The 13,768-nt window shown below is 38.4% G+C and overlaps 2 protein-coding genes across 2 annotated transcripts; one reads left to right on the top strand and one right to left on the bottom strand.

The window, feature by feature from the left end:
• Window positions 1–698: 698 nt before the first annotated feature.
• Window positions 699–2,876, top strand: LOC114731615 (thioredoxin H-type). The gene is made up of 3 exons (XM_028918830.1): window positions 699–818; window positions 2,239–2,361; window positions 2,456–2,876. The coding sequence occupies exons 1-3, from the start codon at window positions 729–731 to the stop codon at window positions 2,597–2,599; spliced, it is 357 nt and encodes a 118-aa protein (XP_028774663.1). The 5' UTR covers window positions 699–728; the 3' UTR covers window positions 2,600–2,876.
• Window positions 2,877–3,613: 737 nt separating this feature from the next.
• On the bottom strand, window positions 3,614–9,502 carry LOC114731593 (beta-galactosidase 3). Its single transcript, XM_028918802.1, has 19 exons — window positions 9,088–9,502; window positions 8,895–8,990; window positions 8,680–8,792; window positions 8,435–8,501; window positions 8,210–8,302; window positions 7,856–7,999; window positions 7,528–7,616; window positions 7,343–7,448; window positions 7,155–7,242; window positions 6,689–6,807; window positions 6,446–6,610; window positions 6,099–6,277; window positions 5,765–5,874; window positions 5,576–5,685; window positions 5,202–5,312; window positions 5,012–5,125; window positions 4,721–4,923; window positions 4,304–4,640; window positions 3,614–4,209 (listed from the first exon to the last, which is right to left on the bottom strand). Exons 1-19 carry the CDS (start codon window positions 9,256–9,258, stop codon window positions 4,075–4,077), a joined length of 2,550 nt encoding a protein of 849 aa, XP_028774635.1. The 5' UTR covers window positions 9,259–9,502; the 3' UTR covers window positions 3,614–4,074.
• Between the last annotated feature and the right edge of the window lie 4,266 nt (window positions 9,503–13,768).

Here is a 13,768-nt window from a genome sequence, read left to right as displayed (position 1 = left end):
TATTACATCGCCATCTCTGGCTCCCAATGGAATATCTCAATGTGCTTCAACCCCTCTTCAATTTTTTCAGATGTTTTATTCTTTTCTCAACTTTCTGGAGATTAATGCAAACCGTTTGAATTTCAAGACTTTAATTACAATCTTGAGAGTTGTTTTGTTCTAAATAGATTATGAATATTATTTATTTGGATATTTCCTAAGACTTGTTTTGAATTATTTTTGGATAATTTTAATGTGTGAAAATATAAAATTATGAAATGTAATTTTCAGGTATGGATGAAAGTTTTTTTATATGTGATATCGGTAGGTCATCACCATTTGGGCAGCAAAGCCCGCCCTGCCCAGCCCGCCCATGCCCAGCCCAAAATGGTTAGGGCTTCTATGGGCAGGGCCGGGCAGCGGGCTGCAAAATGCAGCCCGTTCATGTTTCGGGCTGGGCATCGGGCAGGGGTTCTGCCCTGCCCAGCCCTGCCCATGTGCACCCCTACCCGAAAATATATGAGTCCAAAAAAAAAACCCGAAAAGATAAATGCGCGATCCACGTCAGTGGCATCGAATGATTTTTTCACATTGCATGAGATCCTCAGCCGCGTCATCCGCCTCATGGCAAACTCGTAAAAAAGTCATAAGCTGAAGGTCATTTTCATGATATCACCTCACGGTCCTGCTTATTTATGTTTAAGGTTATACGCTCGCGAGATTGGAGAGTTCGAGAAGACGGGGAGGAAATGGCGGCAGAAGAAGGGCAGGTCATCAGTTGCCACACCGTTGAGGCCTGGAACGAGCAACTCCAGAAGGGAAATGACTCCAAGAAACTGGTTTTACATTATCTTTGATTTTTTACCTCTCTCGTTTACTGATTATCTCTAATTCCTGTGAATGGATCTGTTCCTTATACCCCCGATTTGGCTTATAGTCGTTGGATGTGATGCGATTCTGATTGATGGGTTTTCTTTGATTGGTCATTATCTGGATTATGTTGAAAAGCGTGCATGAATTTGCTGAACTTGATGGATCGACCATTTTATCATGCGACGAGGGTTTTTCAAAACTCATTTTCAAGGATTTTATGTTTTGATATTCGATTCTACTAGTCTTGGAAATTTGTCTTTTTTAGATTGACCCATTTATACCAATAACGTGTCTTTCAATTGACGCTAAAATCTATCTGCCTGAAGGAGACTGGGATTAATTGCGCTTTTGGGTGATATTGATTGTGATTCTTGTTGTGCCGCCCGTACAACAGTTTAAGCTACGGTAATCTCGGAGACATGAAATCGTACAAGTTATTTGGTGGGTGAATAAAGCTGTACTTCTGAGATTTTTATATGGATAATCTTTTCATGCTGGCCGTTAAGATTGGTCAAACTCAAAGTATATGTAATTGATTGAAGCAAACGCTTGATGGTTTTTAAATTTATATAGCTTGAATATACCTCTTCTTTTGCACAAGAAAGTTTAGGTAAGTTGTACTTACAAACTGCTCACTGATGAGGTTCCGCAAGATTACTCATGTACTCATAGGATGAGTTGTATCCTTACCAAATTGGACCAACCTTTATTGGCAGCTTGAATAGTTGTTTTATGGTTTTTCACAATTCATAGCTTTCCAGTGTATGCAAGGGTTAGATAGAGAACGAAATACTGATGCTTTACCTGAGGGGGGGGGGGGAGAAGTGTCCATAACATTTGACTATTATCACGTGCTTAATCTGTTCAACAAAATGCTCTACTGCTTTATTCTCAACCTCCCTCTCTTTTGGGGGACTTCCATGATTTTCATTTTTTCTTGGAATTAGACCTATTTAAAACCTTCAGGATTTCTGGCATATATGTCATAAAAGAAACAGGCCATGAAAAGCACCAAGCTGTGGAAGAGGGAAGCAGTGTTGAAAGCTGGGAACATAATTGAACAAGACACTGATAAAAAGTTTAAAAGCATGATTCGGAGCTTCTCTTTCCCCAATCTCTTGTTTTGCTATTCATATGATAGTATGGTGTGGCATTTTCTTGCACTATCCTTGTTTTTGAATTGTGTGATGGTAAACGAAACTAAGATACAGTAGTTCCAGTAAATCAAAACCTGTGATGGCATTGATCACGTAAATGAATCGTGTATGTTGAAGTTGAGTGAAATACACTTTTGTGGATTTAAATTTGAGGCATTCTCAAGATCTGTATTAGAGGTTTTCTGTTATTCTCTCCTTGTTTAGAGATGTACCTTTGTGTTTGACCCAGATTGTTGTGGATTTTACCGCATCTTGGTGTGGACCATGCCGATTTATTGCACCGGTCCTGGCTGAGCTGGCCAAGAAGTATCCTGGTGTCACGTTTCTCAAAGTTGATGTGGATGAGTTGAAGGTAAAAGAAAACTAAAAGTTGTATAGTTCCGTCCCTTTCAATTCTTGGAATGTCCTCTGAATTGAGTGACTAAATAATTTGTTGTTATATGCAGTCTGTTGCTCAAGACTGGGCAGTGGAGGCAATGCCCACTTTTGTGTTCTTGAAAGAGGGGAAAATCGTGGACAGAGTTGTGGGAGCAAAGAAGGAGGAATTACTGCAAACTATTACTAAACATATGGCAACAGCTAGTGCTTAATCTGGCTTCAGAGAGTGCCGTAAACGTACTGTTTGATGTTCTGTCTTATCATCTAGTACTGGGATGCCTTTGGACCTGAGGCTTTTATTCTGTTATTTCATGCCATCAGTTTCTGTTTACTCTTATCTTGGATTACCAGAGAATAATTCTTCGTGAACAGTGAAGAACGGATCATGCATTCGTGATATCATTAGCGTTCCGGATTCTCATCGCTGGTTAGCTTTGAGATATATGTGAATATAATCGAATTAATCGTTTGCTACTATTTTTGACGCAAGTAAGTGCTAGCTTCGTGTCTGTGGCTTCTATTCTGTGTTCAGTGTTTGAATTTTGAAATTCAGCTTCCTTGTCCTATCTACAAATCACATGACGCCTATTCCACCAACTCCAAAACACTCCAATGAGGTGACGTTGCCAACAGATGGGCGCATTTTACTGCGCGTTACGGATCATCGTGTTCATTATAGAAACTGAAGTATGGGTGTCGGACAAGATTTTCTAGAGTTGGCATATTTTGAACTCTAAGAATTTGATGCGAGTTGAGAAAATTTTAGCTTCGAAATAGATATCCTGATGACTTCTAACGACAGTTATCATGCTATTTGATTTTAATAGTGAGCAAGTAATATAAAATAATAACTCCATTGACATCGCCATGTTTGCTTGTTCATAGTTACCGGTTTTCAAATTTGCCACTGCTTTTTTAAGTTGCGTGTGATTTTTGTTAAACTTCAGAGAAAGGAAAGGGCTGGAACCTTTTTTCTTTTGGCGAAACAACAGGAAATTTTTGGCTTATTCTGTGAAATCTTTCAAAATTGTCCGCCTCAATTAAAACTTTTTACAGTTCAGAATTTGAAGCCCCTCGGCCGCCCCGGGGGGGGGGGGGTCCCAATCATTCTTTTCCCTCTTAACCTTCCACATTATAAACTTCTCTTTTTCCAACTCGGCCACGCACCGCAAAATTTCCATCCTCCCGTAAATAAACTGAAGAAAAAAAGGTAAGAAAATGCAAGGTTACCAGAACAGTGGGCCTGTCCTAACTTGATAAATGGTTACAGGAGGATCCACTCCCAACTTGAACTTAATTTGGGGTTTGATTTGCCCCGGTGATACAATCAACCAGATAAGAAGCACAACACACCAACGAAAATGCCTTCTCCCAGTGCCCATATCCAGTAAAAGGGGCTGGCACTGGGACCCTCAATTCACACAGAAGGGTCCGAAATGTAGACCCCAGGTTTCTAATTCACCTATTTTAGACAATAACTCGTTTAAAAACAGGCTGCCAAGCCACTCAAATTACAAATTACATGCCTTTGGCATAAGAAGAAATCTACTTTCCTGAAAAACTATGACACTCATCCTATCCGGCTACCATTACCTTTACCTATACTCGTTATTCTCTCTTCTTTTTTGCTGATGGTATGCGGTTAAGTCACTACACACTACACCCAAAGGGCACTTTCGTTTGCCCATCAATTCCTCCAGTATGCGTTAGTTGGAGCACAAACAGCTTCCACCGATAACCTCTTCAAAACATTAGGACATGGGTCTCGGCCAAAGTTACTATTTGATACAGTGACTATGCACCTCGGCTTCCCAATACATTTCTGTCAAAAAACGAAACCAAAAGCATAGTATTTCAAAGAAATACCTCGAATTTATGAAGCAAAGAGTGAAATTAAGAGTGTGCACAAATTTTACCTTCTCCAGAATGGGGTACGATGCCGGAGCATGACAGATCCCTTGCTCATAATTCCCACAAGTCCCCAGAGGAGTTCCAAAGCTTGCAAATTTAATGGAAGATATGGTTTGGCCAGGACTACAATGCAAGTGAACCTTTGGTGGGCGGAAGTCTTCTGACTTCCCATAGCTCTCAATGTGCCAATTCTTGATATTTGGGTGGAACTCCGAGACATCAGCACAGATGCTACTCACTGATCTCTTGACTAGTGAAATTCTAGAAGGATCACCCCCAAGCTCCTCAAAAATAACCAAAAGATTTTGAGTTGGCTTCAACCAAGATCGAGGTACATGGTACCTGAAATATTATGAACAGAATGAAGTTTTGCCAGAAATACAATAACTGTTAACAAAGGCTTCAATGTTGTTATTACTCACCATCGCTGGGTTGGCTGGCCACAACCAAGTTGGCATTTTGTAGGCCTGAATGATCCTGCGTAGTTGCAGTCATTGCAATTACCAGTAGCAAAAGCAGTCCAGTATCTACCAATACTCTCTCCGTTAATCCATATCTGACCTTTACCCATGCCCTCCATATCAAGTGCCAATGGTTCGTCTCCTTCAGGAGCATCAAAATAAGTCTGTGCAGTTCATAGAACAACATCAAGACTATAATTTAAAAGCCAATTTATCTGTTGAGTCAACCTTTACACATCACCCTTTTTTTACCTTGTGCCATGTCAGTGGTTGGTTTTTTTGCACAACAATAGCGGACTGCATCCACTCAGCGGAAGAGATGCCATTGGGAGATGCAAGATTCATGGCCTCTCCTTTTAGCCCAACCTACTTAAAAGATGAGTCTCAGCAAACTTTCATTTAACGATGAACCAATTAAGAATCTAAAGCAAGAATGAACAACCTGATAAGTCCATTTCTGCCAGGATAAGTCCCATTTTCCCTGATCAAGTCCATGGAGAGCCACTGGACCTAAGATTCCCGTGTTCCATGTCTCAAAATGTCCTCCAATGTTCTTTGAAAGCAAGCACCAGTAATGCATTAGTGAGTGACGATAGTCATCAGACGACAGGCTTAAGCAATAAATGTTTTTTCATCATTCTTTTTTCTTGCTTTTTCTTTTCTTTTTCTGGGTAAGGATTTAGTGTAGTTTTCAAATGTCAGAATGGTTTGACTCCATGTAGAATGATACTCACAAAGGTAATAACCATTGTGCAACAAATTTTAAAATTTAATTTAGGTAGCATGTTGGAAATAAAGATGACAAAGATAACTTACTGGAAGTCCAACAGCAACACTTAGCAGAGCTATTCTGTTTGTCCCGGCATGAAGATTAACCTTGCCAGTATATGTGAACCTTCTATCCTCCCTTGTTCCATAGGCAGAACCTGTTTCAATGATATATGTTAAGTTTTTATTCAACAATAACCTGAAAAAATCAACTAGAGAAGCAAATGAAGTATATACCAGAAAGTTGACCGTTGATGAAAACATGCACTGTATGGCCTGTAGACTGAACAATGAGAGTGGGAAGTTCTCCTCCACGCAGAAAGGATTCAGATGAGCCTATATCAACACTGTAGGCACATTGACATGAAATAAATTATTACTACTGAGGCAATTGTTAACCACGATGAATCAAAACCGGTCATGGCATCCATCAGTAAAAGCATGACAATAAAATATTGATCAGTTCTTTCCTCTGGGATTACTAAGCTATGATAGGCTTTAATAATTTCAATATGAACCTTGACAAACCACTGAACAATCAAATTTACCGCATTTAGCAATTCAGGCTTACCTGGTTATGTACCAGAGATAATCACTTGCGTCTCGTGTTACATTTATCTGCTCCAAGAGACCAGGCGCTGTGTATGTAGAGCTTTCGTCCATAGAGGTTAGATCTTCATCAAAACTCTCCCACGAGAACATCTGAGTATTTGTTGGCAACATTTGCATCTGTGATGTTTGCACTCCAACCTAAAAAACGGCAGTTAAAGAATTCACTGGTCTTGAAATGTGGAACACAATTGAATTGAGATGAATATGAAAAGGTTGTCTCTCTCCTTGAAACCATGAGTGTAATCATTGAGTGCCAATAACACGAGATGATTTTAACATCTGTTAACACCATTTTTCTAATTGTACCTTTGCTGTATTGAAGACAACATTTCTACAATCTGGAAGAATGCTGACAGACCAAGGAGGCAAGTTATAGTGCATATTATTGAACATCACTCTGACAGATGATTTTTCATTGAAGTTTGAGAGAAAAGCAGCACAATCTCCGGATTCTGTAGTATACATATGAGCCTGGAACGTTGGTAAACATCTTTCATTTAGTTAGAAAAACTAAAATGTGCAAGCACAAGACTGAGAATAAGTGAAAACCTGTTGGGAGTTCCCTATTTGAGTAACAATTGGGTCAACTGAAACTAAAGCACGCTCGCACATCTTAATTGCCCTATGAAGCTCCTTTAGATGACCGTATTTTGGTTGTCGAATCAGACCTGTCATTGTTTTGCAGGAGTCAATCATGCCCTCAGTAATGTCTTATGTGGGGTTCAGTTGCGATGAATAAACACCAGAAAATATAATTATTACAGTTTTAATGAGTCACTACCATTTTAGTGAAAGATGGGGAATGTTTGGGCTTTAAATTGTTATTTTGCATGTATGAATGCCACCAGAAAGAACTGTTAGGAGCAAGCTTAAACTTTATTCGCACAGCATTATCTGCTAAAATTCTGTAAGTTCCGTGTTGATGCTCTTCAGTTCTCTTTCCTTTCTTGTCTCCCATTCCATCTAATTTAAAAGAAATGTAAAATATAAACCGCATAAAATTTTTGGCTCTCACCATATTCATCCAGTGGAGCATCATAATCGTAGCTGGTAGTGATGAAAGGACCTCCAGCCGTACGTCCAAAATTTGTTCCTCCATGATACTGCAGTAACATACAATATTCATTACAAGTACCTTGAGCAGGGTACATATCATTAATTATCAAATTTAGAATTAGAAACAGTTTCTAAGAAGCAACCAACCATGTAGTAGTTTACGAAGGATCCTCCCTTTGTTATGAATCGAGCAACTGCAAATGCCAAATCTTGGACAGGTCGTTTGTGAATTGGACCTCCAAATTCTGTGAACCTTTATAATTGACAGAAGAATTAGGCTTTTTCTTAATAATACAATACAAATATTTGATGGTCACAACAATAATGCTTACCAGCCACTCCAAGCCTCTGTCCACATTGAAGGCTTATAAGGTCTGTTGGGAGTAAATTGATCACAGTAAAAGCCATTGCAAGTGTTTATCTGTCACCAGCAACAAGTAAACAGATTGATTTAGCAACCACATTCCTTAATGGCTATGAAAGGTTAAAGGACTGCTATTGGTGGGCGCCATTTTTTTTTTGCCTCTCCAATAATTGCAATAATATAAGTAGAAACAGGTTCAAAGAGAAGAAATGTCAAAAGGACACAGGATTGCTTTCGATATCACACTACTTTCAGGAGAGCCTAGAATAAGCGGGATGAAGAGTATGGATCCTCACCACTGGATCCGGTGCATCATCTTCCTTGCACATCACCCAAGGGACCCCAGTTCCCATTTCGACAGCCATTTTAGCAGCCCAAGTCATATAATTGTGTCCGGCAGCTCCAAGTAACTTACTTTGTGCTCCATACTCATTCTCAATCTGGAAAAATACATTGTGTATGTATAATCATTTTAGCTACATCTAGCTGAAGGAATCATAACCCTCGGTGCCTTTTCCCTCTAAAAAAGCTTATCCCATTAAAGATGTTCGGAATGCGTTCAATAATCCAGCGAAGTTGATAGGTAGTCCGTGACTACGGAAATAAGAGTGTGGAATAGAGATTAAAAGCCAAAGGCCAACGAATTTTACCTGAGAGAGTATGATGGGGCCACCCTGAGATTCAAAGAGATTTTCACTCTTCATCATCCCCACAATCTTCTCGGTGAACCTTTGCATTTCCCTCTGAACAACAAGTTGGCAAGTATCAATGAGAGTTGGAGAAGAGTTTTCCCAAGGCACGGTGAATTTCTAATAACTAATAATTCCATTCAATACATATGGCTAATGAGGATAAAGAAAGTAAGAGTGTAAGACCTTAAAAGGTTCATTGTCTGTTCTAAAGCTTATGCCCGGAACGTACTTCAGCCAAACGGGAAATCCTCTGCGCATAGCAAAAACAAGAAGATTCTAGCGTCAATTGAACATCGTCTCATAAGGCTAAAATCTCAAGTCTGGGGGGGAAATTAGAAACAAGCAGCAACTATATACGGGGGATAAGGAATAAGAAGGGAAAAAGAGTCTCAATAGGAGAATGAAGGAGAGAAAGAGATGGTGAGTACCCGAAATTCCATTCTGCACAAACATAAGGACCAATGCGAAGATGAGCATATAGGCCTGCTTTCTGAATTGTCTTAACGAACCTCACCAGATCGTATCTTCCTTCAAAATTATACTGAGCAGCAGCAGAACACAAAATTAAAATCATACTCAAGTGAAACTAAAGCAGAAGTAGAGCAAACCGAGTTGGCACTCCAGAGAAGAGAGAATGAAGTACATTGCCAGGAGAAGGCTCGTGAACATTCCAGAAGACATAGGTTTCAATCACATCAAGACCTCCATCTTTTGCCTTCTGAATCAGATCTTCCCACATCTAAACAGTGGTTATTTCCCCAAGAACATTAGAAACGTCACGGAAAGAAAAGCTTTAACAAGCAAAAATGACGATGAATTGGAGAGAAGCGGCTTACATCAGGGGTGCTTCTGGGATAATGTATGGAGCCAGAAAAAAGGATTCTCCTTTGCCCATTGATAATGAGGGCCTTTCTATCATAGGTCACACTAGAGTGAATCAATTGAGAACCCAGATAAAAAGCCAAGCAAAATGCAAACAGCAGTTTGGAAACCGAGTTAGTTTCCATAATTTTCCCAAGCAACGTAGCTTTGTCGTCTCAAGGTGCGAGCAAAATAATGCAGCCAGAAAATGTGAACGCTGAACAAATGGGAGTGGTATTACTAAAGACTCTGGTCTTGCAAGAGTGGGGTGAGTGTGAAACGGTCACAGCCGGTGCATTCCTTGAAGGGGCGCCACCACCGCTCTTCCAGCTCTGAGGCTCTGAGCAAACCAATTTATAGAGTGTTTTCTGTACACATCTTTTTAGCCGCGATTCCAGATGTCAAAGAGCTGCGAGCTGCAAGAGTAGCAGTAAAATTGCAGACTTGAAAACTAATTATTTAAGCGAATATACACCCGCTCGCTCGGTTGTCGGTACTGCATAAGTCATGAAATCAAACCACCTCAGTTAATGTTTCAGGGTTCGTATAATACATGAAATTTACGTCTAGTTCGCTAATAGTAGTATGTTTGCTACCAACATCTTTCTAGTTAACTAATGTGAGAAAATTACATGATTGCGTGTACGACATGGCATTTTCAGTTGGCTACCATTATTGGCTAAATGTGATTCTTTAACCGGAATTGGCCACATTAATGTGAGAGGATTTGTCCATCTTAACGAATTTTCGGTTGAACTGAAAATGAGTCTTAATGAATAAGGAATAGAATACAGTTGCAAGCAGCCGACGCTGAGTGAAGAGCTGAAGGTCAGTTGATGGAGTATGGGACAGTTTCAGTAATGATAAAGAATAAGTTAATTACTGTAGTTGTAATGTACTAATATAAATATGAAATAATAGAATGAAAGAGCGGATTTGACCGGTAAATGAGGAGGTGACGGAAGGGCAATATGGTAAAGGGAAGATATAATAATAAACAATGAAGAAAGGAAATGAGCAAGGCCGTGCCTCATTTGCTACTTTTGCCTCGGGGTACTGCACAATGGTCCCCACGGACCATGGGGTCTTTTCTTTTTCTCTCCCCCCCCCCCCCCACTTTTCGTCTTGTTAATATAATAGTACCATTTTTTTTTAAATTTCCTATGCAGTGTCTCCTATAATTACCCGCCCAATATGCCATAATCTTATTGATGTTAAATTGACAGCACAAAAGCCAAAAAAAAAAAGAGAAAATCTTTTTTTTTTTGGGTTGAAAAGATCATTTTGCTTACTCAGCTCTAAGAACGCCTTCACTACTCAACAATTATATGTACCGAAAAAGCTGGTTTCGTTGTCAAATGGAAAGTTGAAAATTAAATTAGACTTGTCCTATGTTAATTGTATTTGAATGAGCCCTAAATAAGCCGTGTCTTTTAATTAGGAATGGTCAGCTCCACAAATCACAAGATACCTTTTGACACAGAAAAAAAGAAAAATTCATTGGCTTTTAAGCGTCACCAAACTGTTACCAACGCTTCTTTTTGGTTTCCTAACCTTCGTGTCAAACAACGACCGAGGCACGACGGCAGAAACGAAATAAATGTGAGGAGCTGTGCGTCATTTACTGAATCTAACTATTAAGTGTGTACACACATAATTGCACACCACAATATAAATTTAACTATCTTCTATAAATCAAAAAATAATTATTAAAATGTAATGGCCATTGCTTGGGACGCTGAATGTAGCGGAATCACCTACCTAGGGATGCTTTTGGTTACTGTGGTTGAGCGTTGATGGGAAGAGGGTAAAGATGTTTGGACGAATATTCGCTTTTCAAGGGAAACCAGTTAAAAAAAGAGTGGAAAATATCTCTGCTAATCAAATGTATTAGTTCGAACTATCATTATTAGAAAAATTATCTTAAAAAAAATACATAAATATTAAAGACACAATTGATTTAAGTCTTATATTTAAGATTAAAATAAAAGTCAAATGAAGTCTTATATTAAGGACTAAAGATAGTACTCCTCCGGTCCTTAATATAGGACCCAATTGTTAAGTTGGTTTTGGTCCTAAATATAATACCCACTTCTTATATTTATCAATTTTCTCCAAATTATCCCTATGAATACTCCCTCAACCATAATTAAGTAGAAGAGGGAGATAGGGTATTAAGAAAAATAATTATGGTATTTTAGGAAACACGTGTCACATTTCTTATAATTAACTAACTTACCTAACTTCCTTAATCTAATCAAAATAGTTAAATGAGTCTTATATTAAGGATCGGAAGAGTACTTAATACAAAAGGGACATAAGCACTTCAGGTTAATCACCAAAAGCAGTGGCGTTAAGTAACATACAGATGCAGTATTAAGATCTGAGCAGTCATGTGGGGCTTGATTAATTGATTTTAATTAAGGTGTAAGGAGTGGGGAGTCAACGATTTAAGGATGATACATGTCCCCGGAGTCCCCACATGGGGGGCATGTTTAGGCTCTCCGCTTAATTTGTGATTTAAATTTTGGAGCAGTGTTTGGTTGTTAATGGCTCCAATCTGGAGCCTTCAGCGGCGGAAACAATGGAAAAGGAAGCAACGGACTCACCCACCTCCCTTTTTCCATTACCTGGCGTTTGCGTATGTCTCGCTCTTTCTCTCACTCGATCACACTCCTCAGTCTCCCAACCCTTTTTTTTTTTTTTTTTCCTTTTCAGAAAGTCATTTGAGCTCCTCAACTGCTATTTATTTTACCTTTTTTTGCCCCCACTGAAGTACTGAGTCCTAGATCCGGACGACATTGCTCGTATGAAACCAGCTAAGCTCTCGTGGGGCATAGTTAAGTACCTAAATGCCATTGACTTGATTAGATTGAGCTATGTATTTATAACCCACATAAAAACAGGATTGTCCTGTACAGCACAAGAGAATCCATCTACTGCTGAAATTTACCTAAAGTATACAGAACGCGTCCTCTACGTTAAAATATTCTAAATATGAAGCCTTTTTTTTAAAAAAAAATCGAGTCCTGAATAATCCACTATCCAGATCAAGTCCTATTTGGTCTCATGACTATAAAGTTCTACATGCACAGTGATCAGTCTTCATTCTACTTTGCTCCGTATATAAATAGAAATACACATTTTAGCTTACAATTAATGGCCATGTATGATTGAAAATTTTGATATAATGGACATAAGTAATTTGATTTAAATTTTTTTCTTAACAAAAATGCTACCAGGTGTATGATTCTCAAAAAAAAAAAACACACACACACACACACAATTTTTTATAAGTGATGAGCTAGCAACTAGATTTCCGGATTTGGAGAGTTGAATTGAAGTTTTTTCTCAGAGAAGTGCATGTATTGCGCGAAAAAAAATCCATTGTGAGATATAGTAAACTAAACCAGCATGGCAAACATTCTGTCGCCACATCTGAGTGAAAAGCGTCCACCAGAAAGATAAATAAATGAGTAAATAATATACAAGTAAAAAGTGGGAGAGAATGCGGAGATTATTGAAGCCACTAAATGATCACGAATTTAGGTGGCCAGTGCTTTTACATCCACTATATGTACGACCCGAGCATTTTCTTTCTCCTGTTCTTTCATCTCTCTCGGACGACAAATGGACAAATAATGAACGAAGTTGCTATTTATTACCCAGGATCTTTCATTTTCATAAACTCTCATCTTAGAATTTTGAGATTCCCCATCCGTCTTTTTGCCCTTAGTATATATAGTCGGCTGTCATATCTTTTTGGTTTTTTATGCTCCTGTTTATTTTCTAATTCAATTGGCTTACCACACCATGGGCCATACATGAAATTGCCGAGGAAACAAGAACGCGTGCATCCCGATAAAGATGTTATCTTAGCCACGGAGACATAATATAATACCACCTCTGCTTATTGATACTGCTTCCTATCCCAGATATAAGATTTTGGCCCTTTTCTTTCAGGGGACAAGTTGTGTGTGTGATGAGTAATTTGTTCCTATAAAAATTTGTATATAACATCCAGTTTATAGTGTAAATCACACTACAAACTATATTTCATAGTGAGACCAAAAGTAGTATAAAAATTAGATAACACTGATTTATAAATATTAAAAAATTAATTAAATGAGTTATTTGTAATAAATAGGTTTTTTTTTCTTAAAATACCTTTGCATTTGAATTACTCTTCGATATTACTCATTAACATGTGTAATTATTATATGGATTACTTGATGACAAAATAAATAAATATAAGAGATAAAGTGAATTAGAGTATTATCTTTAGAATTAAATTGAATCTCCAATGAGCTCTTATATTAAGAATTGGAAGTAGTATTAACAAGGTTTAATGGTTTTTTTTAAAGAAAAAAAACCATAACTAGTTTTGCTACTGTGCTCTTATTTTTAAAAACGATAATAATTCAATCCACTTAATTACCGTTCTGGTTAATGGACAGTGCATTTAACGAAGGCCAAGCAATAACACGGCGAAAACCTCCCCACTTGTAGTGATAATCACCAGGCAGATGTGGGAGAAGGGATTGCCCAGTGTAGAATCACGAGACTGATGGGAATAAAATATGAGAGAAATTGAGAAGCATTATGTAAATGTAAATGATAATTGCAAATCTTGAAAGGGATGGGGGGATATCACCT

This window comes from Neltuma alba, unplaced genomic scaffold (assembly GCF_004799145.2).
Source record: "Neltuma alba isolate B1F8T4 unplaced genomic scaffold, ASM479914v2 tig00012838_pilon, whole genome shotgun sequence".
NCBI classification, from domain to species: domain Eukaryota; kingdom Viridiplantae; phylum Streptophyta; class Magnoliopsida; order Fabales; family Fabaceae; genus Neltuma; species Neltuma alba.
This window is presented reverse-complemented; position numbering and strand designations above follow the sequence as displayed.

What these genes read in the sequence shown, in the direction of transcription:
- LOC114731615 (XM_028918830.1), top strand. Translation starts at nt 729, where the DNA reads ATGGCGGCAGAAGAAGGGCAGGTCATCAGTTGCCACACCGTTGAGGCC. An exon ending in GAAATGACTCCAAGAAACTG is followed by an intron (nt 819 to 2,238) that starts GTTTTACATTAT and finishes TGTTTGACCCAG; the next exon opens with ATTGTTGTGGATTTTACCGC. An exon ending in TTGATGTGGATGAGTTGAAG is followed by an intron (nt 2,362 to 2,455) that starts GTAAAAGAAAAC and finishes TGTTATATGCAG; the next exon opens with TCTGTTGCTCAAGACTGGGC.
- LOC114731593 (XM_028918802.1), bottom strand. Translation starts at nt 9,258, where the DNA reads ATGGAAACTAACTCGGTTTCCAAACTGCTGTTTGCATTTTGCTTGGCT. An exon ending in CCTTCGTAAACTACTACATG is followed by an intron (nt 7,243 to 7,342) that starts GTTGGTTGCTTC and finishes ATGTTACTGCAG; the next exon opens with TATCATGGAGGAACAAATTT. An exon ending in CGTACCCCATTCTGGAGAAG is followed by an intron (nt 4,210 to 4,303) that starts GTAAAATTTGTG and finishes GTTTTTTGACAG; the next exon opens with AAATGTATTGGGAAGCCGAG.